A 24,507-nucleotide genomic window follows, 5' to 3' on the forward strand; every position below is an offset into this window, starting at 1 on the left:
CCTCTGAGGCTTCAGAGGTCACTGGTCCCTGTCGGATGCGTCACTGGAGCAGGTTTTCGAAGTTGGAGACAGGCCGGTAGGGCTGGGGCCAAATCAGTTGTCGTTTTCCTCCTTCTCTGCAGGCTTGTAGGTCAGCAGTCCTTCTTCTTTCTTCAGGTTGCAGGAATCTGATTTCCTGGGATCTGGGGAGCCCCTAAATACAAATACTGAATTTAGGGGTGTGTTTAGGTCTGGGCGGGCAGTAACCAATGGCTACTGTCCTGGCGGGTGACCACACCCTCTTTGTGCCTCCTCCCTGTGGGGAGGGGGCACATCCCTAATCCTATTGGGGGAATCCTCCAAACTCAAGATAGAGGATTTCTCTAGGCAGGGGTCACCTCAGCTCAGGACACCTTAGGGGCTGTCCTGACTGGTGGGTGACTCTCCTTGATTTTCTCATTATCTCCTCCAGCCTTGCCGCCAAAAGTGGGGGCAGTGGCCGGAGGGGCAGGCATCTCCACTAGCTGGGATGCCCTGGGGCGCTGTAACAAAAGGGGTGAGCCTTTGAGGCTCACCGCCAGGTGTTACAGTTCCTGCAGGGGGAGGAGAGAAGCACCTCCACCCAGTACAGGCGTTTTTCCTGGCCACAGAGTGACAAAGGCACTCTCCCCATGTGGCCAGCAACATGCCTGGTGTGCGGCAGGCTGGCAGGAACTGGTCAGCCTACACTGGAAGTCGGGTATGTTTTCAGGGGGCATCTCTAAGATGCCCTCTGGGTGTATTTTACAATAAATTCCACACTGGCATCAGTATGCATTTAGTGTGCTGAGAAGTTTGATACCAAACTTCCCAGTGTTCAGTGTAGCCATTATGGAACTGTGGAGCTCGTGTTTGACAAACTCCCAGACCATATACTCTTATGGCTACCCAGCACTTACAATGTCTAAGGTTTTGCTTAGACACTGTAGGGGCATAGTGCTCATGCACCTATGCCCTCACCTGTGGTATAGTGCACCCTGCTTTAGGGCTGTAAGGCCTGCTAGAGGGGTGACTTACCTATGCCACAGGCAGTGTGAGGTTGGCATGGCACTCTGAGGGGAGTGCCATGTCGACTTACTCATTTTCTCCCCAGCAGCACACACAAGCTGTGAGGCAGTGTGCATGTGCTGAGTGAGGGGTCCCCAGGGTGGCATAAGACATGCTGCAGCCATTAGAGACCTTCCCTGGCATCAGGGCCCTTGGTACCAGGGGTACCAGTTACAAGGGACTTACCTAAGTGCCAGGATTGTGCCAATTGTGGAGACAAAGGTACAGTTTAGGGAAAGAACACTGGTGTTGGGGCCTGGTTAGCAGGGTCCCAGCACACTTTCAAATCATAACTTAGCATCAGCAAAGGCAAAATGTTAGGGGGTAACCATGCCAAGGAGGCATTTCCTTACATACACACACAGTAACGGAGTGAAATCACCACAAAAGTACTCCACGCCAGTTTAGAAAAATAGCCAATTTTTATCTGAGTAAAACAATACCAAAATGATACACATCCAACATACACAAAAAAATATATATTTTCGAAGATTAAATCTTAGTATAGCGCTTAGAAACACAATAGCTCTAACATCTTCACAGAGTCATTCCTAATATCCGACGTCACTTGTGAGGGAGTGTGGACCGGCCATGGAATTGCACGGAACCCAAGTACAGTACCTTTGAAAACGAGGATACAAATACGTTGCACGGAGTCGGGAGGTGAGGTGTCGCCAGAGCCTGTGTGTTGTCAGTTCCTTACTGTGAGGAGGGAGAGGTTGGTTCCTTACGGTTGAAGGGGAGGTGATGCAGCATCAATGGCGAGGCATCCTTTCCTTGCGATCCAGCGAGGTAACAGACTGTATGAGAGCACTGGTGTAGTCGTTCTTCTCCGGAGCTGCACCAGCACTTGATTGACGGCAAGCTTTCTGATCCTAGGAAGCTTGCCAAGGAGGCGGACCGCTCTCTCAGCACTGGCGCCCAAAAAGAAGTTGTATGTAGGAGACTCAGCCAAGGGAGGGCAGGGTCCTCAACAGAAGAAGGAGGGGAGGTAAAGGGAGACACAAACTTGTCCCAGGCTAAGGGGGGAGAAAAAGGTTCTGATACGAAGGAGGGAGGTCCTGGTGTACAGTGGCACGGGGCACCCCATTTCCAACCCAGTTGCTGTGAGTGCTCTCAGCTAGGACACAAGAAAGGAGACTCTGTTTGTCCTAATAAAACCCCCAATGGTGTCCCCTCTATAGGGATGGCCAATCTGGCTTTAGGGGGAACTAATCCCCAGGGGCAGGTCATGGAACCATGCCGTAATCTCCCTTAGTTGGGAGGTGAACTCAGAGGGTGAGTTGGTGATCCAAGAGGGTGGGAGTCGTCACTTCCACCAGGTAAAAGTGGAGGGGGTTCCAGTCACTGCCCCGAGGGACACTGGGGCTGGCCGGACCATGGTTGTGGAAAGGCTAGTTTCCCCACAGCAGTACACTGTCCAGGTGTGTAGAGTGATTCCAGCCCATGGGCAGAACTTTTTTTGGCCTCTGGCTCTGGTGTCCCTAGAGTGGGGAAGGGAGGTGACCCAGAGAAGGGTCATAGTTAGTCCCCAGATGCCTGTAGACTGCATTCTTGGGAATGAGTTTCCCCCAGTGTCGGAAACTGGGAGGGGTGGCTTTCAAAGGTGCTCTAACCGTTTTCTGAGGAACCACTCCAAAGAGGAAGGACCCCAGCAAGAGGGACAGGGGGAGGGAGAGCCCAACCCTGTCCTCTGCTCAGCCTGAGGATACAGACCCTAAGTTGAGTGACCAGTCTCGGGATACCACCCCTCATGGGGTGTGAAGTGGAGAAAGGGTGCAAGCCACCTGGGGCTACTGCCCGTCACTTTTCAAAACCACAGAGGCTAGAGACCCTGGGACCTGGCTCTTGACACTGACAGCTGTCAGTGACCTCGGTTGCTTGTTGTTCTTGTGGTCAGAGTTTTCCCTGGATTGGGTGACCAAAGTCAAACCCAAGGGGTGGAATGGGCCACATCACACTGTTGGCCATGGTGGTACTGTCTGCCTACTGGGATGCATCTGTGAGCAAGATAAGGTTAAGTGCTGCACAGATGGAGTCCACAGATGAGAAAAAGGGTTCCCCCTTCTCTGTCAGCCCTTAGAGGGTAGACATAGGGATCCACCTGTGTTCAGAAAGGCATAGAACTGGCAAGAGCCCCTGCAGTAGTGGGCCATTCTTCAGGTTCTATCGCCCTAAGCAGGGAAGTCCAGCAAGGTATTTATTGACCTACCCTGGCTTTAGGCTGGAAGGGTTTGTGTTGAAAATGGCCCTTTTTGCAGAGCTATCCCCAAACATTTTGCTTCTGGCCTCCTGTATTTGCATTGCATTTTGTTTTTGCTGGTTTTGGGACTCTGGGCATTTGACCACTACTGTCCAGAGCTAAAGTGCAAGTGCCCTCTTTCTAAATGGTATTGGTGATTGGTTTGTCCATGATTGGCATATTTGATTTACCAGTAAGTCCCTAGTATGGTGCACCAGATGTGCCCAGGGCCTGTAAATCAAATGCTACTAGTGGGCCTGCAGCACTGATTGTGCACCCACATGAGTAGCCCTGCAAACATGTCTCAAACGTGCCATTGCATTGATATTGTGTGCAGTTTTAAACTGTCATTTCGACCTGGCAAGTGTACCCACTTGCCAGGCCCAAACCATTCCTTTTACTACATGTACATCACCTCTAAGGTAGGCCCAAGGCCGACCCACGGGCAGTGTGCAGTGCATTTAACAGGTAGGACATGTACTGGTGTGTTTTACATGTCCTGAAATACTGCTAAATTCAGTTTTCACTATTGCAAGGACTATCTCTCCCATAGTGTAACATGGAGATTGCCTTAAAATATCTTTTTAGTGTAATTTCTCATTGGGAGCAGATACAGATATTGAGTTTGTGGTCTCTGAACTCACAATTTAGAAATACATCTTTTGGTGAAGTTGTTTTTTAAATTGTAAGTTTGAAAATGCCACTTTTAGTAACTGGGCATGTTTCTGCTTAACCATGCTGTGCCTTTGCCCGTCTGTGGAACACATGTCTGGGTCAGGATGACAGTTGGGTTGTTTGTGAATTCGCTCTAGACAGACATACAACTGGAGCTGAGATGTGCTCTGTATATCCTGAAAAAGTCTTCCTGAGCTTGAGTGGTGGGAGAAGCTGACACTAGCACCTGAAGAGAGGTGTGCCTGTCCTTACACAAAGCAGTCTCCAAACCCCTCAAGTATGTCTGGGGCCAGGACAGGAAAGTAGGGTCTTGTGCACTACAAAGACTTTTCTTTGAAGTTTGCCTACTTCAAAGGCAGAAGTGGGTGTAAGTACTGGACATCTGACCCCACAAAGTTAGAATCCTTCTGGACTGAGGGCATTCTACCAGGCAAAAAGTTAGGGGATAACCCTTCAAAAAGGGCCATTTCCAAAACTGCGCTTCTGTCATTTGGACCTTACATGTTATTTTCTTGGAAAAGTATATTTCTCCCACAGTCATTTTCAAATACTAATTCCACTGACAAGTCTCTGGTATCACTGCAAAATACAGACATCCAGCTTGATGCCAGATAGTTACTGCCAATTCTCCAGCCTATCCAGATCTTCTGTATTTCTGGCCTCCAATTTTCAGATAAAATTACTGTGATCTTCACAACTTCTGCTGAAAGACTATTGCTGCTACACTTTGATCAAGACAGTATGATACAATCTCAAACACAGTATTTAGTTGTGAAAATGATGAATTGCAACTATGGATAGTCTTGAAATTCAATCCTCAAGCATGCTATATATATGTCTCTCTGTGTCGGAAATTAGGTCTCTAGCTGGCAGTGGTATGCACACAGTCAATATAGGGACAACCACCTAAGTCAGGTTAAGTCAGAAACACACTAAAAGATAACTTGTTCTCACCCTCTGGTAGCTTGGCACAGAGCAGTAAGGCTTATCAAAAGAGGCAATGTAAAGTATTTGTGCAAAACACACACACAGTAATACAGTGAAAACACCAGGAAAAGACTCCACACAGGTTTAGAAAAATAGACAATATTTTATAAATACATCAAGACCAAAATTACAAAAATCCAACAAGAAGAAGTTGAGATATGAATTTTAGAAGAACAAAAGAGTTCTACCGCTTAGAAGCAAATATAGCTTTAGGGGTTACGTGAGGTCAAGCTGAATCTGGACAAAGTCAACAGTTCAAGCTGACCACAATGGAGTCTGGGCTGGGTACAGGAGCCATGCAGGTCCAGGGAACAGAGTACCTTGATCTTGGTAGCAAACATGAGATGCGTTGATTTTCCACACGCAGTGCTGGCGATGCATTGGTTGTGAAGGTGAAGCACCAGTGCTGTGATGCGTCGGTTCTGAAGCCAATGTTTTGAGTTTCTCCATGCAGTGAAAGGATTTACCGATCTTCCTTCAGTGGCGGCGATGCTGTGGTTTCGATGTGACGATGGTGAAGAACTGGTTCCGAATGCAATGCACCGGTTCTACTCCTGCAACAAAGGCAATGCGTCAAGTCTACCCCTCACAGTAGGCGATGTGTTCATTCCCGCTGGAGCAAGTAGAGGGTAGAGACTTTGATATCCCTGAGCCTCAAGCACCAAGAAGCAAGCTAACAAGCCCCTGGAGATCACAGGCAGAGTCCAGCTATCCCTCAGCAAGGTCAGAGAGCAGCAAGCAGTAGGGCAGCGCAGCAAAAAAGCAGTGCGTCCAGGTCAGCAGTCCAGCAGAGTGACAGTCCTTGGTGCAGCACAGCAGTTCATCCGAGAGAGTCCAGATTATAGGGCCAGAAGTGTCTTATTAGGTGGGGTCAGAGACCCAGTACTTATATGCGGTTGCGCCTTTGAAGTGTGGTGACTTCAAAGAAGGGTCTTTGAAGTGCACACGGATTCTTTCTTCTTCAGCCCTGGCTACAGAGTATCAGTAGGGGGTAGCCCTTTGAGTGAGGACAGGCCCTGCCTATTCAGGTAGCCCCTCCTGCCCTTCCATCAGAATGCAGATGAGTGCTCAGTCACACCTAATCTTCCTGAGTTTGTGGCTGTCTAGCCAAAATGCACAAAGTGTAGCTGTCACAAAACCCAGATGTACTGGAGACAGGCAGCAGGCACACAGAGCTGTAAGAGCTGAGAAATGTCTACTTTCTAAAAGTGACACTTACAGTTATACTTAACAATGGTGCTCTGATTGTGCAGTGCAAAAGTACAAAATGTGAGATGTCTATAAACCACTGTGAAATATAGTGAGTACCAAGGCTGATCAATTCACAGCAAGCATAAAAACAATGTATAAACAGTTGGGCCTGCACGAGATAATAATATGGTGTTCAATCTAATGGGGTTCTAGCCAATGTTGAGACCATTAAGAAAAAAAACAATGGGTTTCCACAGTGGTGCCTTGTGTACTGCTGTAGGTACTCAGTTTACCATGAGATGTAATACAGATCAAGGACTTCAGCAATATGAAGCTTCTTGCTGCCCTTCATTGAGGATTGTGAGAGAGAATTTCCTGATGCCATCAATCCTGATTATGTTTTTCAACAAGAAAGTCTTCAGCTCCCTTCAGAACTAATAATGGTCATGCTCTTGACCACTTGAAGGTTGGCTTGTAAGTCATGCAGAGCAACTTGAAGGTTATTCCATGTTACACGGAACAGCCAGTAAAAGGTACGATGGGCAAATGCTGTGATCCATACATTTCATGTGTGAAAACAGTAGTATCATTTACTTATGAACCAACAACATTAATACCTTCTTCAGGGAAGAAGAGTAGCTGTGAAAGTGAAAGTGCAGGGCAAATCCAGCTTTGTGCTGCAAGATACGCATTTGTGGGACTTTGTTAAACTCATGATGGTGCTCCCGGGCATTTACTTGCCGAGACTGGGGATGGAACAAGAGTATTAGGTCAAAGCAGAATTCTTAATTCATTACTTTCGAGGAAGGAGTAGGTCGATTTATCATCGTTGGTGGTCACTGGAAAATAGCTGAGTTGGGTTAGTACTGTCATATGGTAAAATGTCCGTCTTCAAATTAGAATCGCGGGTTGCTTTCTCTCATCAATCGAAGTACTTAAGTAAGGTAGGTGATAATTTTATTATACAAAGCTTTGTTCACCTAATTATTCATTTAACAAGGATAGCGAAGCCTGAGTCACAGAAAAAAAAAATCTGTTTTAACAAAAAAATACGTTGTTAAGCAATGCAGATCAAGTTTAAATCAGTAATTCTGTGGCTATTTACTGATACCGATAAATTTAGATAACAAATGAAAACGCAGACATATTACAACTAAAAGAAAATAAATATGGGTAATAAATTCTAAAAACTGAGTCTAATTAAATTACATTTACGTTAGATAAGAAAAAGCAACGTCTCATTTTTCAGACTTAAAAAACACAGCATTTACCGTGCCTTATGCCCTGCATAAAAATATTTCAAATATAATCACTCCAGTAAATGTTAATAAATGAGACTCAAACTATTTATGGCACCTGTTTACTGGCAGGTACACATTGACGTTTCACAGGAAAACACTGAGAGCATTCTTTAAGGCATTAGTACCAATCATTGCTACAACAGTAAGCAGAACACACCTTCTTGCCCAGGTCAGCTTGTTTATCTTGCCATAGCAACGTTTTTGATTGTGTACATCATATGAAAGAAACACCCAGGTAACATGCCTAGGCAACATCCAATCAAATACTACTTAGTGCCCATAGAATTTACTACTGACGATAAGGACCGTTCAAAATCAATCTGCTGGACATTAAGGCAAACATTTGGAGACCAGTGTCTCCTTCTGAACGTCTACTATATTTAAAATTGGAGTCAACTTTATGTAACATTTTTCAAATATAAGACTATTATGTATGAGGCACCAACGTAAAAAAAATCATGGAAGCTTCTCATGACGGATTAGAAAAAACTGTAAGCCTCATTGTGTGATGTATTTAAGTCATTCTTTTAGATGTACGAGACTACTACGCAAAATAAAATGTAGGGGGTAACTATAAAAATGGCTGTTAGAAGAAAGGTACATGGGAAATCACACATGTAGAGCGATTCAAATGGAAATACAAAAGTGCAGGTACTCTTTGTCTCAGAGCATGTACTTGCTGCTGAGAAGTGTCAATACTCTGCCATTATAAGAAATGCAACTAAGCTGAATAGGGCTGTTTTTTTACCTTCAAAATAAATACCTGCAGGTACTCTTAACCTGCTAGAACTTGCCCATTTAATGTACTGAACATTTACCAGTCCAAAGTTAACCACTAAGTGGAGATGCACAACTACTGCTTGATGTTTCTCTAAACATACAACATGTTATTTTTAGAATTTAGATTTTGTTACGGCCTGGTTGAAATAATTTGGCAATTAAAGATGAAGGAACCTTTTGTGAATGTCGACAACAGACTACACAGTAGAGCCAATTCACAAAGTGTTTTCAGGCAATCAATCAATCAATCAATCAAAAAAGATTATAGAGCGCGCTACTCACCTGTGAGGGTCTCAAGGCGCTGGGAGGGCAGGGGGATCGGGGGCAGGGAGGGTCACTGTTCAAACAACCATGTCTTGAGGTTCTTTTTGAAGAGCAGGAGGTCTTTGGTTTTGCGAAGGTTGGTGGGGAGGGAGTTCCAGGTTTTGGGGGCGAGGTAGGAGAAGGACCTGCCTCCTGTGGTGGTGCGTTGGATGCGGGAGACTGTGGCTAGGCGAGGTCGGCTGATCGGAGGTTGCGTGTGGAAGTTCACTCTTTCGTTGAGGTAGGTTAGGCCGGTGTTGTGGAAGGATTTGTGCACGTGGATGAGGATCTTGAATGTGATTCTCTTGTCTATGGGGAGCTAGTGAAGGGATTTGAGGTGTGGTGAGATTCGTTTGTGGCAGGGGAGGCCAAGGACGAGGCGTGCAGCTGTGTTCTGGATTCTCTGGAGTTTGCATTTGAGTTTGAGTGTGGTGCCGGCGTAGAGGGTGTTACCGTAGTCTAGTCTGCTGCTGATGAGTGCCTGGGTGACTGTCTTCCTGGTCTCTGGGGGAATCCATTTGAAGGATTTTTTTAGAGTGCAGAGTGTGTGGAAGCAGGAGGAGGTTAGAGCATTGATTTGCTGTGTCATGGAGAGGGAGGGGTCTAGGATGAATTCGAGGTTGCGTGCCTGGTTTGAGGGGCTGTGTGCGGGCCTATGGCGGTGGGCCACTAGGAGTCGTCCCATGTGGTTTTGTTGGGGCCAAAGATGATGATCTCGGTTTTGTTGGAGTTGAGCTTGAGGTGGTTAGTGGCCATCCAGTTGGCGGTGTTGAGGAGAGCAGCGTGTAGGTTGGTTTTGGTGGTGGGGGTTGCGGGTGAGGGAGAGGATGAGTTGGGCACAAGGTTCACTTGTTCTTGGAAAAACTTGGAACATACATATGCACCGTTCATACCTGATTCACAAAATGTGAAAGAGGTGTAAGTTCTTGCAACAATCTATGTGCATCTTGTTACATTTTTCTGTAAGTACGACCATGTTTCAATACATTTACCACGATTATTTTCACTTCTGTGTTACACCAGAAAGGTATGGATGTACACACCCAGTAAGTGAAGGAAAGCACAAAATGTAATACAGATCACACAGTGGGTCTATGATGGGGATAATGTATACGAAAATAAAAGAGAAAAAAAAAAGAAAAAGCCTACTCATTTCTTAAGCCTTGGGACAAAATTGAATGCAATGCCTACAAAACATACAAGCCATAGGCAAAAAAGGCGAAATACTGCATTTTTGAGGGGACTACACAAAATTACATTGGTCATTTATTACATGTATAAATAATGCAGATATAAGTAGAAACTGTTTGTGAATTAGTCATACATTTGCAAATTATGACCTCGTGTTGGCAGAAACAATGCACGCTGTAATCGTATCTGTGAATCACAGACACTTTGTTTTTCCTCAATAAGTTAAACAGAAAAATGTTTTAAAAAATCAAAAAATACAAATGAAGAATTACTAGAGTTGTCCCTTAGGCCAATGTAATATTTGATCATACATCGGTGGATTTTGCAGATATTCAAAGCTTATTCATTATTGGAAAAAGTATTACACTAGAATATATGGGTAAAACATAGAACTAATAGTGTACATAAAGGAAATGCATACTTCAATTTACTGCTTGGTAGTTAAAAGTCATATGACACGTTGTTTGATTGATTGTGAAGTTTACAATTGGTTTGGGGTATTATTTGGCAGCAAAAAAGGTTATGACAGAAGGTACCAGCGGCCTTGCAGGTATTAATGGAAATGAACATTCAACTAAATGCTTCAGAGTTTTACATTCCTAATATTCATACTATAGACACGTTTTAAAATCATCTAGATAAAAATGTTATATAATGTGTTAATTATTCAACCATGTTTGTCTATTTTCCTCTTGTCTTTTTCAGAGGGCAAAAACAGTAAGTGTGATATAAATGTAGGACAGATAACAGTCAGCACGTTTTTCTTTTTTTAATTTAGCATTAAAATTTGATGTACGTATAGTTTGAAAGGTATAAAAGGGAATAGATATACAACCAAGGTTACACAATATTTATATAACATTGCATATGAAGACTCTTACCTCAACCCAGATACCAATACTGGCTACAAGTAATAGAATAACTGACATGGTTTGAGTGGTAATACAATTTATTGCCAAACCATTTGTAATGGCAGATCCAGCCATCACAATCTGACCGGCATTAACCCCGCAGCACAATGTCGTCTGCTTAATAGCAGTCGGGGAGAGCTTCTCTACTGTTGCTGACTAGATTACCAGGCCAACTGTACATTGCTACTAAGGTATCATTATACAATTTTCTGATTACATTGAGAAGGATTCAGAGTGCATTGCACACTAATAATTCTTCCATAGTATTACACAGTCAATCAAGTGAAATGCTCAATTAAAATCTATAAATGCACAATGCAGTTGCAAAGTACAAGACCCTATGGCCCATCTTACCATCAGCATAAATGCAGCCATATTAGGCACTGCAGACTTACCGCTCTGAAGTGTGCTTGTTTCCTAAGAATAATGGCCTCTTATTTAGCTCACTGCATCAGATCCTCAGCAAAATATTTTTATGGATCTTTGAAAGAGGATATACTATCGAAAGTAGCCTGAAACTGGCAGGCAAAAGTAAGTTACTCCGTTTTGGTAATGGGACCATAACTCAGGCATTACTTCAAACGCAACCATTGCTTCAAAACCCACCTTCAGTAAAGCGGATGATCAACAGGATTCTGTATTTAAAATAGCCCCCACATTAACTGCCAGAGCTTAGGACATTAGATAGCTCGATACAACGTATAATACCCTTGAACTTAAGATAATCAAATCCATGTCCCATTACCTCTATTTCATCACGTAGTGTATATGAGTGACGTCAAGATTGATTCATTTGGTTGGTCCTTATTGGTGATAAGCTAAGAAACATGGAATGCTTTGTGCCACAATAATTACCAATTGTTTAGACTTAATCAGGCATTTCCATCTATCATATGAAGGAGAATGCAGAGCATCCATAGTCAATGGACAATAAAAAGAAATCATGGTAGTCTACTAATATCCTAAGGAAAAAGTGTACAGTGTGCACACTTAAGTTATGAAATAGTCTCCCAATACTTGCACACGTCATTAATGTTTTCTAACCTGTCTGGATGAGTTTTTAAAGTGGCACAGTAGTGGTGGGTTCTAGGTTTTAAGTAGAAATACTAAATCTGATGAGGAACGTTATAGTAATATTTGAGGACATGAATTCATGTGTTCCTCCCTCCTCGTAATATTTGCAAATGTTGCAATTAGTTTCATTTTGTTCTTTTGTTTTATTTTCCTAAGGAAATTGGAACTGTGACTTTATATTCTTTTCAAAAATACATCAAATGTGACTATTTGAAATTTAATGAAAGTGCATAATGTGATATGCAAGCTATAGTACTAAACAAAGTGAGCATTTACCAAGACTCATATAATATGCAGTTAATGAATCATAGGGATGGGCACACGCAACCACAAATGGAAAGGTGCATAGTTTTGCACCAGCTTTCTACGACTCTCCAAATTAAAAAATTAAACTATAACAAAAGGCACATAGAAAATGCGCACGTACCATTAGAATTTTAAAGTAAATAAATACAATGTGTCATCTTGCACATATAATACCTTTATTAGGCTACCATATATATATAAATTGTGGCTTTCAATACCACATATAAAACTACTTAAGGAAAGATCTTCATGGCCTTGAGAACTAGAACTAACATGATAACCTCCATACATGCAACTTTTGTTTTGCACTTTTATATAGCACAAACGAGTGCATTACATAAGCACCAGTTATGTTACACAAGGACACATTAACTTTTGTAGGCACAGGAAGATTAAGTGATTTGCCCAGAATCACAGAATGTTGAGCTGACGCTGAGACACAAACCTGGTTGTCCAGTTTCGAAGTCGGCAGGTCTGGCTATTATGCTCGATCCTCCCATCCTCTCAGTTGAGGGTCCCATTGGACCATCAACTGGACCCTGATGCCCTTGCATCGCAGCTCCCAGTTTCAACCAGAGAAGGGACCTTCACCTCCTGGCCCCCCATCACCACAGATGAAACAGCTGCCACCATGAACTCTTATACAGTATGGGACTCCATCAGACCCGGTGCCCCACGCCATCACCAGAGCACTCCAACCCATCAGTGAAGCTCTCACACCTATCCTCTATGCCTCCATCACTATACCTACCTTTCTGGACACTTGGAAACAAGCCACAGACCTTCTACTTCTTAAGAAACCTTCCCCAGATCCAACCAAACTTGCCAACTACAGACCAATCTGCTTTTTCCGTACCAGGTTAAAGTACTAGAGAAAATCAGCAAGACTCGTCTTTCAGATAGACCCTTTAGAATGCTCATATCCTATCAGCCAGCCTTCATCTGCTCCCACAAAACTGACATCCACTCCTACGTCAATGACATGCAAATCATATTCTCCCTCGTGGACAAGACCCCCACACATTGAAAAAGTCAATTGCATGCATTACCAAAGTGACTGACTGGATAAAGACCAACTAGCTGAAGCTTGACATGGACAAGACAAAAGTCATAATCTTCAGCAAGAACACAACACCACGGGACTCCATCTGGTGGCCATCCGAACTGGGACCCACACGCACCCCTACTCCCAAACCAAGAGTCCTAAAGATGCTAAGAAAAATCCTCCAACGGTTCCCAAGCAACACCTGCAAAACTGCCACCCACACCTTTGTTGCCAGGATGCCGGACTAAGGGAACCACCTCTATGCCGGAATCAGCAAGCAACTCAACAGAAAACTGCAAAACATTCAGAACTCAGCAGACAGAATCACCCTTAAACTCCCACGCACCACTCACATTACAACTCACTACAAGAAGATTCACTTGCTCCTGTTACACAAGTGTGCCCAGTTCAAACCCCACACTCGCACCTTCAAAGCATTACACAACATAGGTCTGGACTACCTTAAGAGTTGCATCTCCTTTCACAAACCTACCTGACACCTCCACTCTACTGGGCTCCTACTTGCACACATCCCTCACAGACACAGAACCGGATCCGGAGATCAGGTCTTCTACATCTCACCGAAAACTCACTACTTGAGTTCAGCAAGAAGCTGAAGAACTGGCTTTTCAAATAGCTCCCCCACTTGCCTTAGGCGAGACTAGGCCCACCTGCTCAGCGCCAGGATATCGCCCTGGGTGATTGTTGGTTCTACAAATAAACATAACGTAACATAACATCACATAACATAACCAAGTATGTAGGTTTCTTAAAATGATTCAACAATTTGGAAAATAGATATATTTCACTTTGATTTAAAACTGAATCTGCTTTCAATACTAAGGTGTCGTGTATATCTTTGTAGTGCATTACATAAAATGATATGTATCCAGTTTTGATGTATGTAGTCACACTAGCCTCAGGAGCATTTAAGGTTCAAACAGTAGCATTACGGATAACATTATTGGTTAACGTCATTTGTTCGTAAGTCAACGTGACATGAGTTTGTTTCTTTTTATATTATGTGCGCCTCCAGAACAGGTTATCGTGTCAGTTTAAAGTTGGAAGACTGTGATTAAGTAGCTTTTGACCCATGTGAGAGCAGACACATTAATCTCCCAGTGACCCATAATGCTGAGAGCTCAGTCAGCCCAAATACTGAAGCCTTTGTGGTAAGCGCTTCGAGTGTTAGTTTTGATAGCCTGCAGGTCATTGCCCATATGCGGTAGGTACCCAGTGACTCCGTTTCAGAATGTGGAGAACCAAGATAAGTGTTTTCGTTTCAGGAAAATGTCTGCAAATTGAAGACAATCTGGCAAATATTTGACTGTTTCAGACGAAATGCCCATGTATACACTAGAAACATTTCGGCTAACTGTTCAGGAAAAATGCTTTATTTATTTAAATATCTGTAACACAGAATGCAGACTGTCCATGATTTCCTGTAAAGCGAAACAACTAGCAAAATTACTAAAGATCATAAAATACACATCTCTAAAGAGAAGAAATTTTACATTTACTGCGCCCAACGTATTAAGTTTATTTTCGTGTTTTCGAAACAGCCCAATCGGTGGTACTAAAGAATTGACAATGAAACACCTACTACAGCTTATTACGGCTTTCAATTACACTCATCTAATATTTATTTTTGAAAGCTGTAATCAGAATATCGCAAGACTGGCAATATTCTGATTGCGGTTGGTGAAGAGTATGTATTGCTTTATTAACAGTGAATAACGAGAAACAGATTACTGTTGTGATATCCTGACACCCAATATGACCGACGTAGGAGAAAACAAAAACACAAATGCAAGTGATGTATATTATTCAGAAGCTAGTATGGGGCCAAAAATAAAAACATTAATCGCTCTACTCCATATGTCTGCGTGATCAAAGTGTTCAGGGTAACAATAAGGACTGGATGAAAGTCTCTACCACGTCGTACCACATGGCATAAGTTATATTTTACACTAAATAAAACTTCGCGTTCACTGACATAATGATTTCATTTTGCCATTGTCTAAAATCATTGCTGGATGAAGGCATCACTCATGACGTGACGAGGGACCCTGTAAATGTGATATTTTTATATACAGCGGGCTTGGTCCGGGGCCATCAGAGCGCTTAACAGGAGAATCATTACAAAACAATCACATCGGGGTTACGTTAGAGAGGCAATTTAGGAGGACTGACACGTGGGAAATCGAGAGTAAACTGGAGACGAACTATACGAGTACATCTATTCTGGTGCTTGCGCGTCGCTCCGGACCACCTCTTACCACCTCTTACCCGCAGGTGCAGATCTCGCAGATACATTTGCGCTTCATGCTTAGGAAGATGCACAGGAATCGTCAGCTGTTAGTTGCGCGTGGTGATAAAGCGCGCGTCCTATGGCCAGAGGAACACTTGTCGCTTGTGTGCCCGCTTGTGTGCCCGCAAGTGTTCCATCTCCCCAAATTCACTATGTTACCAGGGACGCGCGCCGTTGCCTGGCAACTGGTGAGCGTCGACTGGTCAACATTGTAAGACGAGCGTGGTGACATAAAACGTCAAGTTTGGGGCGGGTACAAAGAATGCTCACACCCATGGGATCATCCGAAGCCTGTTCACTCTTATTGAAACTGCTGCGAGAAGTAAACGAGACACCGCAAGAGGCAACAGTTTAAACACAGAACGGGTGTCACTGTGCATCACGAGTCTGACGAGACAGCTGGGAAATTCGAGCGCGCACCCTCCGCAATTTATTATAATGTGTCGCGTAGCTAGGACAGTCCCTAATTGAAAAAAGAACTGCCCGGGGAGATCTAGGATTTATGGCTGTCCTCCTTCTCATTCCCTCTCTCTAATTCGGAACTGCAGGCAGCAGCAGCAGCATCATGCTCGGCCAGAATAGCGTAGTTTCTCAGATCACATCGGGAGACTAAAATTCTAGCCAAGCACTTACGTACATAAGTGAGCGGTAGCCGCCAGCCAAGAGGCAGTACACCGGCTGTAAGGAGAGGGGGCGGAGTGAAGCGCGGCACGTGCAGACTTCTCTGCAAATCAGGTACCTCAGAACCCTATCCGGCGCAGTATGATTGGGTCATAACTTTCTTACACTTTATCAGGACCTCCCACTCATGGTCTGGGAGCTAAGGGACTGCGCGACCCGGAAGTTCTAAAATTATGGATTAATGACATCCGTTAAACATAAACAACGGACGACGGATATTAGACTGAATTCACGCACGATCTGTGTAAGTAAGGGGACAGGCGGTCCTCTCAACAAGTAGAGATGTAACACTAATTAATAGATGGTATAGCGGTTCTTAATTTAGGTTACCGATCAGTTAAAAATACATTGTTGTTCAGCACTGATTCAGAATACAGGTACCTACTACAATGGAGTATCTGTTTGCTGATGAGCGATTACAGTTCTTTCCGGTCGAAAATATTACACTAATGTTGAGTAGTGCTGACGCACGACACTGAAAAGCACTCGTAGTGCCGCATTGTTTTCCATGTGCTTACCTACTTCCACGTGTAGCACTTCATCCCGTTTACGTTTGGCCAGGTGGGTCATCTGCCGCAAGGCATGCTCACCCTCGTGGTATGGTCAAACTCGATTGTAATGAGCAGCCTTTTTGTTATTTTCATTGGCGCCGATCTTGTAGTTCTTGAGGAAGTCGGCGAGCTGCCAGACGTAACCCTTAGTTCACCCCCTTGTTACTAAACGGATGCAGAAACATTTATTTAGTGGGCGCAAAGTTGGGTGTCCTGACAGTTGGCTTTGTTCATTCAAAGAAGGGTTTGAGATCCGACATGATGTGCAATTGTGACCTATGATTCCTGCCATACGACGCAGGGATTGCAGGAGTCCCAAGGGGTAACGAAAGTGGTAGGTTACACATTCTTTTCATTTACAGTTGCCCTAGCTTTTCTCCTTTGGTTGGCACGTTGGCTCCACGTCGTGTTATGTTTCTAGGTGGTTGTCAGAAATGCTGTGAGATGTGACCTGACTATTGGAATCTTCATTGACAGGCTCACTATACTTTTTCAAACATAAGATGTTTCTCATGATTGTGGCATTGCCTCTTGTCACTACACTAAGTCGTAGTAAGTTGTATGCATTACAAATTACGTACACACTTTTCCTTCTCGGAGACAGTGCACGCTCAACACTTGGCCTCTTACTAGTTTGGATTTCCAGTGGTCAGGAGTCTTCCAGAGTGATCGTGAGGGTCCAGTGTTTGAGAAGCCCAAGTAGGATTAGAAGTAATGGTTGGCTTAATAGACGTAGATATTGTATGACCGTTGTAGATATGCAAGTTTGGACCAGTATTCTCTTAGAAAAAATAATCACCAAATTAAGGTGTCTGTCATCTGTGACCTGAATAATCTTCGCCAAGTCTAAAGAGAACACGTTGATTCTTCATGGGCTTATAGCAATCAAATTATGATTAATTGGTGGTAGCTCTCTTGGTTCTCGAGAGACTGTAAAAACTTATGCCATTGAAAGGGAGCCATGTCATCAGTTTTTAGTTCCAAAGGAACCCCATGGGTAACTAGGATCCTTTCAAACTTTGGAATCACTGCCTTAACCTGTAGCGCATGCCACCGTCGCCTGAAGGTGTTTAGAATGCTCGTTCATAACTACTAGCAGTTGTTACCTGTCTGTTGGCTGACAAAAATCAGTGCTAATTTTCGCCAGTGATGATCTGAGGATTTTAGTTTTTTAAAATTTATTTTTAAAGAAAGGATTTCTGTAAGCCTCCCATTTGGTCCATTTATTGGAATCGTGTGCACCTGGTTATCGCATCTTCTACCAGGATCTCTACTACAGGAAGCTGCACTTGTTTTCGGGGACACACTTTGGTTTTCACCAAGCCTTTGTGTCCACAGATTATTGTTGAATTATACAACCAGTATAGCATACAGTTGTAACTATGCAGGTCTCACACCAATATCGTTCTTTGGAGATAATACTGTGCTGTCTAATATCTATCATTGTGGCCAGCCGGTTCTTAATGACAAATGCGCAGTGGATGTTATTAATCAGTCAGTTCTTCCACAACGCTTTTTAATGGATTTGCATGTGTGTGATTCAAGTTGTGGGCTGTTTGACAGTGTTATGGTGTGTGTGGCGGATTAAGAAGGATAAGTCCCCTTAATGGTCACAGACATGTGCCCCAGCTGCATAGATATCTGAGTCACTGGTACTGATTTTTGGTCATGGGCAAACACCGATTCATGTGTGCCAGAACTGGGGCCTGTCTAAATGTAATGCTGTCTTGTTAGACCAGGAAGGGCACATCAAGTGCTATCCTCATAGTGGTAGAGGGATACTGCCCTTGCCAGCAGTTAAGTGACACAAACACAGTGGTAGATATCTGTTGTGTGTTTCATAAGAGTCAGTTGTGGGAGCAGGCATTTTTACCCGTGTTACTAGAGTAATGCCTACCGACCCGCTCATGTAAAGTTCCCCTGCTGTGTTACCTTTGACCTACATGATGACTGTAGTGCGACACTTGTGCATTTGCATGCAAACCAAAGTTTTTGTGTGTGCACTGTGTTGTAAGTGTGTGGTATGTGACGTGGAGGCCCGAGTTCCATTTTAGAAGCCCAGGGCCTCAAAAGGCTAGTTGGTGGGTGAGGGCTGCAACCCTACACAGGAGACATGGATTGCTGACATTTCTGAGGTCTGAAGTGGGGACACCCAAATTCGAGGTAGGGGAGCAGAGCATGTTCCATGCACATCAAAAGTCTCTTTCATTCAGGAAAGAATTACTGGTCAGTGAGGCTAGGACTCATTGTCAGGCAAGATGGTGGGTCTGATGAAGTTGGTGTGTAGGGGCAGGAAATCAAATTGAGCCTTTGAACCTTTGTGAGGTATATTTCAGTGGGGACTGGCTGCAAGGTGTTATCCCTGGTTGCTCCCTCTGTCTGTGTTGTGGGTCACTTGGAATTGCAGATGCTCCTGCTGTGGTAAAGTGGCAACACATACTTCAAATGACCAGATACTAAACACATATGTTTCTGAATGTGGATTATAAAAGTGGGAGGATTCGACCCACAAGCTGTTCATTAGTGTGGAAAGGAGATCACAAAGACTTCAAGTTGCTGAATCCAGGACTGGGGAGCAAGATCTGCTAGTCTCCTTGGTGGATGAGGGGCCATCATCCAGGCAGTCCAGACCACTTGCTTTGAGACTGGCGCACCACCTTTCTTACTGCCTGCCAAGATCAGTGGACCAGATGAGGTGGAGGAATGTGCTTGGATGGAATGAGGATCAGCAGAGATCCTGTTGAGTGGATGGATCCCAGTGAGCGAAGTGTAAGTTATCCTATCTGGTTGGGACCGTTGAGAGAGTGCTGGCCATCTGTAAATCGGCAAATCCAGTATGCCAGGTGGGGGACCACCGTAAAGTTTGGGCTATCTTTATTGCTGTTGAAAGTCAGCACCCCCTGTATGCTAGATGGGGGCCACCATAAAGATTAGGGTCATCACCCTTGTGGTGGATTAAGTCAAGTTGGCAACCCTCATATGCCTGGTGGGTGCCACTTTGAGGCTTAGCTGCAGTATCGTGCCAAGAGGATCACTTACAAAGGATAAAGCAAGAGAGACCTGACATAGAGACCCTAGCCTGTAGTACCACTTACGGAAAGCAGAGGAAGCTGTGGAGGAGATGCCTGAAACTGCTGTGGACAGTTCGGACTCGTGGCAGCCCCAAAGTCTTATCCAGACAAGACTGTTAGACACAGTGACCCTCCCGCATAGCGAGACGGAGCCCAAGAAGATGAGCCTCAGTCCTCCCGAACACACTGGCAGCTCTGGGTCAGTCAGATAAGAGAGTCCTACACAATCAGGCCTTCCTGGGGCTTGTGTTAACTTAGCACGTAGCTCTCTTCGAATTGACTCTTAAGGCCAGAACACAACTTAGTCGTGCGGTGACTAGCGTGGGACACATCAGAAAGTTGCCTCCATTATAGAATGGGAAATATCCACCCCTGTTAGAAGGGAAGGGGTGACTTTGGGGATACTGCCAAGTGCAATGCTAGTGCATTGCTCTTTAGACACTGGATATTATTTAGCGTGCTGTCGAACTGCTTTGTGTGCTTGTATTAAATGCTAGTTTTATCACGAAAGCAAGTATGTGACTAGACAGTCAGCTTATTGGGTTACTCTTCATACTTTTATTCTTGCATCTGTATTTTGTACCATCCCCTGACCCCCAAGAAGCCTTCAACTGCTTGACTTGTGCTAATAGTACTGAGAGCCAAATTCTGAAGGGGTAATACTTTACCCAACTGTTTAGGACCCTTAGTAGTTCATGCACTGGAAATAAACGCCACAACCCCCACAGTTGGTCATATGAACACTTTCCTGACATGGTCCTATGAATGGAATTCTGACAATGTGATTGCAAACCTTAAGCTTTTTGTGTTCCTCCAAATGGGTGGCTTTGCTTACACATATGACACAGAGTGGTGCAGAAGAGCTTGAGTGATAGTTTAGTATGATACTTATAATAATGTCATTGCTGACATTCCAAAGTCCTTGAGATCTACAGGTTCCTCATGGATGGCATTTTTTAAAATATTTTCACTGCTTATGCCACACTGAGAAATAGCCATTTGCTTTTTACTTAGTCCAATAAATGTTGTGAGGATGATAAGATAGTGTGATTATTCATGTTGCTGTAGTTAATGGCAGTGAACTGTGAAATCTAGTTTTGAAAACCGCTACTATTTATTTAGGTCGATATGATGAGCCCCTCCTTTTGATTGTCGAGCCGCAAGTTCACTCTGATACTGGCTGTTCAAGTTCTTTAGGTTTCATCTTTGAGTCTGTTAGGAGAGACCCAGTGCAGAGATAGGTGCCAGAGGGACAGAATTTCTATAAAATCAACGCAACATACGGTGGATATAACTGAACTCTTTTATACCTGCGATGACTATTCTGAAATGTAGTGTGGATCCAGCTGTCGTTGTTCGGCATTGGACACGTGTGATGTGTGGTCTTGCAGCCACTTGACAACAGCCACTTCACTTTCACTTGTTTGCAAATGTGAAACCTGAAACGTATGTGGTAGAGGGTTGTGGTTGTACTGACAGGCTTTTCAGTTGTATTTCCATTCTCAATTTCTCGTTGACAAAATATGAATACAAACTGTTATTGTACTGTAGCTCGGTAGACTATCAGTGCTGAAGTAAGTGATAAAAAAACGTATCTTGAAAATTTTAATTGCAATTGTCATTTGGCATAGAAACAAACCTTGCAATGTTATTGGTCTTATGTCTCAAGAGGTATATTTTTTTGTTATGGTCAGCTAGAGATAGTCTAAATTACATTGTTATGTATACTGATCCATTACCACTGCATCTACCTTCTCTTTGGTGTTTGTCAGAGTCATTACCGATAGGCCTGAGATCACTCCTTTGCCCCTGGGATGTAATTTTCTTGTTCGCACCCACTTCATCAGTGAGATTACATGCACTTTTCTCTCCACCGATTCTTCGATCCCTTATCCTTGTGATTCTTCCCCTGCTTCTAGAATTTGCCTTTGCGTTGGCAGGTCTGCAGGATTCCACCCTACACACCTTGGCAAAGTGATTGCTTTTCCACCAATGGACCATATGCTGCGTCATGCCAGGAGCAGTTTCTGTGGGGCAATTGGCTGCCGCTTTGCCAACATGCTTGTTTCTATTAACAACTTTCCAGGCATAGACCTTGTACCTGTTCTTCTTGGCCCCAAAACTGTTAGCCGTTCACAAGCGCTGTTCTTTGATTGTAACTTCCATATGGACCACACAAGCTCTTGACAGTTTTAATGAGCTCCCAACATGAGGAGTCTTTTAGTGGCCTCCCTGTCTCCGTCATTATGTGGATTTGCAATCATACAGACTCTGAACGCTCATCTCTTCCTCTGTATTTGTTACTTACTATATGTGCGCTCACTAGTTCATTAGTGAAGTATAAAATGTGTAAGCATATTTGTTCTGCTCTTATGTTACTTGATGAAGATTAAGGCCCTCATTACGGCCCTTCCGGTCTGAAGATCACACCCCCACTCACCCACGCACTCGCGTCATACACCCCCATTCACACTATAATACATACACCCCCATTCACACTATAATACATACACAAACACGGTACTCAGGCACGCCTTCACTCCCCCATCCCCAGCACATACATACATTCACCACCCCTCCCCAGCGCATACATACATTCACACAGCCCTCCCCCAGTGCATATATACATTTACACCCCCTCCCCCAGTGCATACATACATTCACACCCCCTCTCCCCAGCGCATACATACATACATACATTCACACCCCCTGCACTGCATACACGCTCCACCCTCTCCCATCCACTCACACAAACACTGACCCTTCTCCCTGTCCACTTAAACAAACACTCACCCCCCTCTCAGTCCACTTACAAAAACACTCACCCCCTCCCCGTCCACTTACATACACATGCATACACGCACTCACCCCTTCCATCTGCTCAATCGCACTCATGCACCCAGTCGCTCACACACACACACACACACACACACACTCACCCCCATCCACAAACACTCACTCACCCCCCCTCCCCAGCCACAGACACTCACACATGCAGAAACGGACTGACAAACACCCCCCATCCACATTCACACACACACACACACACACACACACACACACACCCACTCTCCCCTGTCGGACGATCCTCTTACCTCGTCCGTCGAGGAGGTCGTCCAGGAGGGGACGGGTCCTAGCGCTTCCACCACCGGCAGCGCCTCGCTGTCTGGACACCGCACACCGTTTTACGGTGTGCGGTCTCTTTTTGGTGTGGTGGTACCGGTGGCAGTACCGCCTCTGCACTGTTGACCACCAGCACGAATGGTCTCGGAATTCCACCCAATTTCTGGCGGAAGTCAGAGATCAGTCGTTTTAGGGAGGTCTTAAGACCGCTAGCGCTGGTGGTATTTCGGTTTCTGCGGTCTTTGGAAAAGACTGCCAAAGTCGGGATGAGGCCCTAAGTATTCCAGGTCACGGTTGGCTGGAGAGTAAGGTGTATGCTTAGCATTGGCGCTCCCTCACTGATGTTCAGCGATGTGTGGAAGTTCTTATTGGTTGCATAATGAGGCAAAAGATGCTCCTCAAAAGTCTCTTTTTTCCTCCTTTATTGTGACCAAGAAGATAGACATGAACATAAGCTGCCCTTCTCCTGTGGCACACGGTAATCTGTGAAACTAGCACATGTACACCAGGAGTTCATTCAGTTAGGCACATGGGTATACCTCATGTAGGTGTGCTGGCATCATCTGCCATTCCGTGGTCTGTGGTGTGTTAGTTAGCACTGACTCCTCTCTTCACATGGTGGACCACAATTTCGTCCATCTTGGCTGGAAGTGAGTTGGGGTTTGTCCATATTGCTCACTACTGATGTGATTCTCATTGGTGTTCTGATCTGAACTTTCTTACACAAGCACAGTAAACTATTTTTTGATGCAGTGGCCTCCAACTTGGCAATTCAGTTGTGTGTAACATGAGTGCCAGGATATGAATACCCTGATTAAAGTGCCCACTTGCGTATTTACTGGTGGGCATAACAAAAAGTAGTCGACTTATTCCTTTTCAGTAACTTAATCTTTAACCAACATCGATTTTCATACAACAGCAATAATTAGGCAGTGACCTGCACTTTAATTTTACCATTTATATCTAAGCGCCATCACGTACCTCCGTGCTTAGTAATGTTGGTTAAAAATGAGGACTGACCAAAAGTTATCCTGATAGCTGGCAATTAAAAGTGTTTTTCCTAACGGAAATGAAAGGCAAATAAATGTATCGAGTAGCTTCAGCACAATGACATATAGCTAGTGGTTAAAATAACGTTTTGCTCATTGAATCCTGTTGACGGGGCTATTGGCGATATTAGATAAAGCATTTTATTTTGTCCTACGAGGTACAGCATCCCTTTGCTTATTTTGCACAGCAAATGTATTGTCTGTATTAATTTAGGTTACAGGTGTTCTATAGTGGATGGAGGCAAAGGGAAACGCCAATCTTCCGTTTAATGATTTTGTTTTACCTAGAATAGTTCACCTCTTCAGAACAAGTAACCACACTGATAGTTCCCTGAGACATATAGCTAAAGTACCTTTCTAAGTGGAGTAAAAACAGAAGCATTAATGATGGGAAGGGAAAGTGGAACCAGCAACTCCATGTTCTCTGTACTATTTTGGTTTACACAATGGAAAACATTATGTTCTGGACATTCTGTTCTCCGACACAGCTATCCTTTCCCTCCAGGTATGTGTTGTGGTCCAGTGAACAAACTACCAAATAAACGTTGTAAAGAAGGACCTTCCAGTGTTTTAATACAGCTATCGTATGAGGTGAGCCTCATCACTGAAATTCCTAGAATCTGAATATTGTAACACAGTTTGTGTAAGTC

General features: G+C 44.1%; 2 protein-coding genes across 6 annotated transcripts in view; one reads left to right on the forward strand and one right to left on the reverse strand.

The window, feature by feature from the left end:
- The window catches only part of SAXO2 (stabilizer of axonemal microtubules 2), a 48,646-nt gene extending 32,531 nt beyond the window's left edge, over positions 1-16,115 (reverse strand). The window contains exon 1 of one of the 2 annotated variants that reach the window (XM_069222579.1): positions 16,020-16,115. In XM_069222579.1, coding sequence (XP_069078680.1) covers positions 16,020-16,021 — 2 coding nt within the window. In that variant the 5' untranslated portion in view covers positions 16,022-16,115. Of the gene's footprint in view, positions 1-15,360; positions 15,516-16,019 lie in introns of those variants that run through there. The other variant, XM_069222578.1, reaches the window with a different exon arrangement.
- EFL1 (elongation factor like GTPase 1) overlaps positions 16,008-24,507 on the forward strand; it is a 770,553-nt gene continuing 762,053 nt past the window's right edge. Inside the window, exon 1 of one of the 4 annotated variants that reach the window (XM_069222577.1) lies at positions 16,008-16,117. Coding sequence is in view for 1 of the 4 variants with exons in the window: in XM_069222574.1 (XP_069078675.1) it covers positions 16,572-16,624 (53 nt within the window). In the remaining 3 variants the exon portion in view is untranslated. Of the gene's footprint in view, positions 16,118-16,175; positions 16,308-16,507; positions 16,625-16,838; positions 16,949-24,507 lie in introns of those variants that run through there. The other 3 variants (XM_069222575.1, XM_069222574.1, XM_069222576.1) reach the window with 3 other exon arrangements.

Source organism: Pleurodeles waltl, chromosome 3_1 (assembly GCF_031143425.1).
Source record: "Pleurodeles waltl isolate 20211129_DDA chromosome 3_1, aPleWal1.hap1.20221129, whole genome shotgun sequence".
Taxonomy (NCBI): Eukaryota; Metazoa; Chordata; class Amphibia; order Caudata; family Salamandridae; genus Pleurodeles; species Pleurodeles waltl.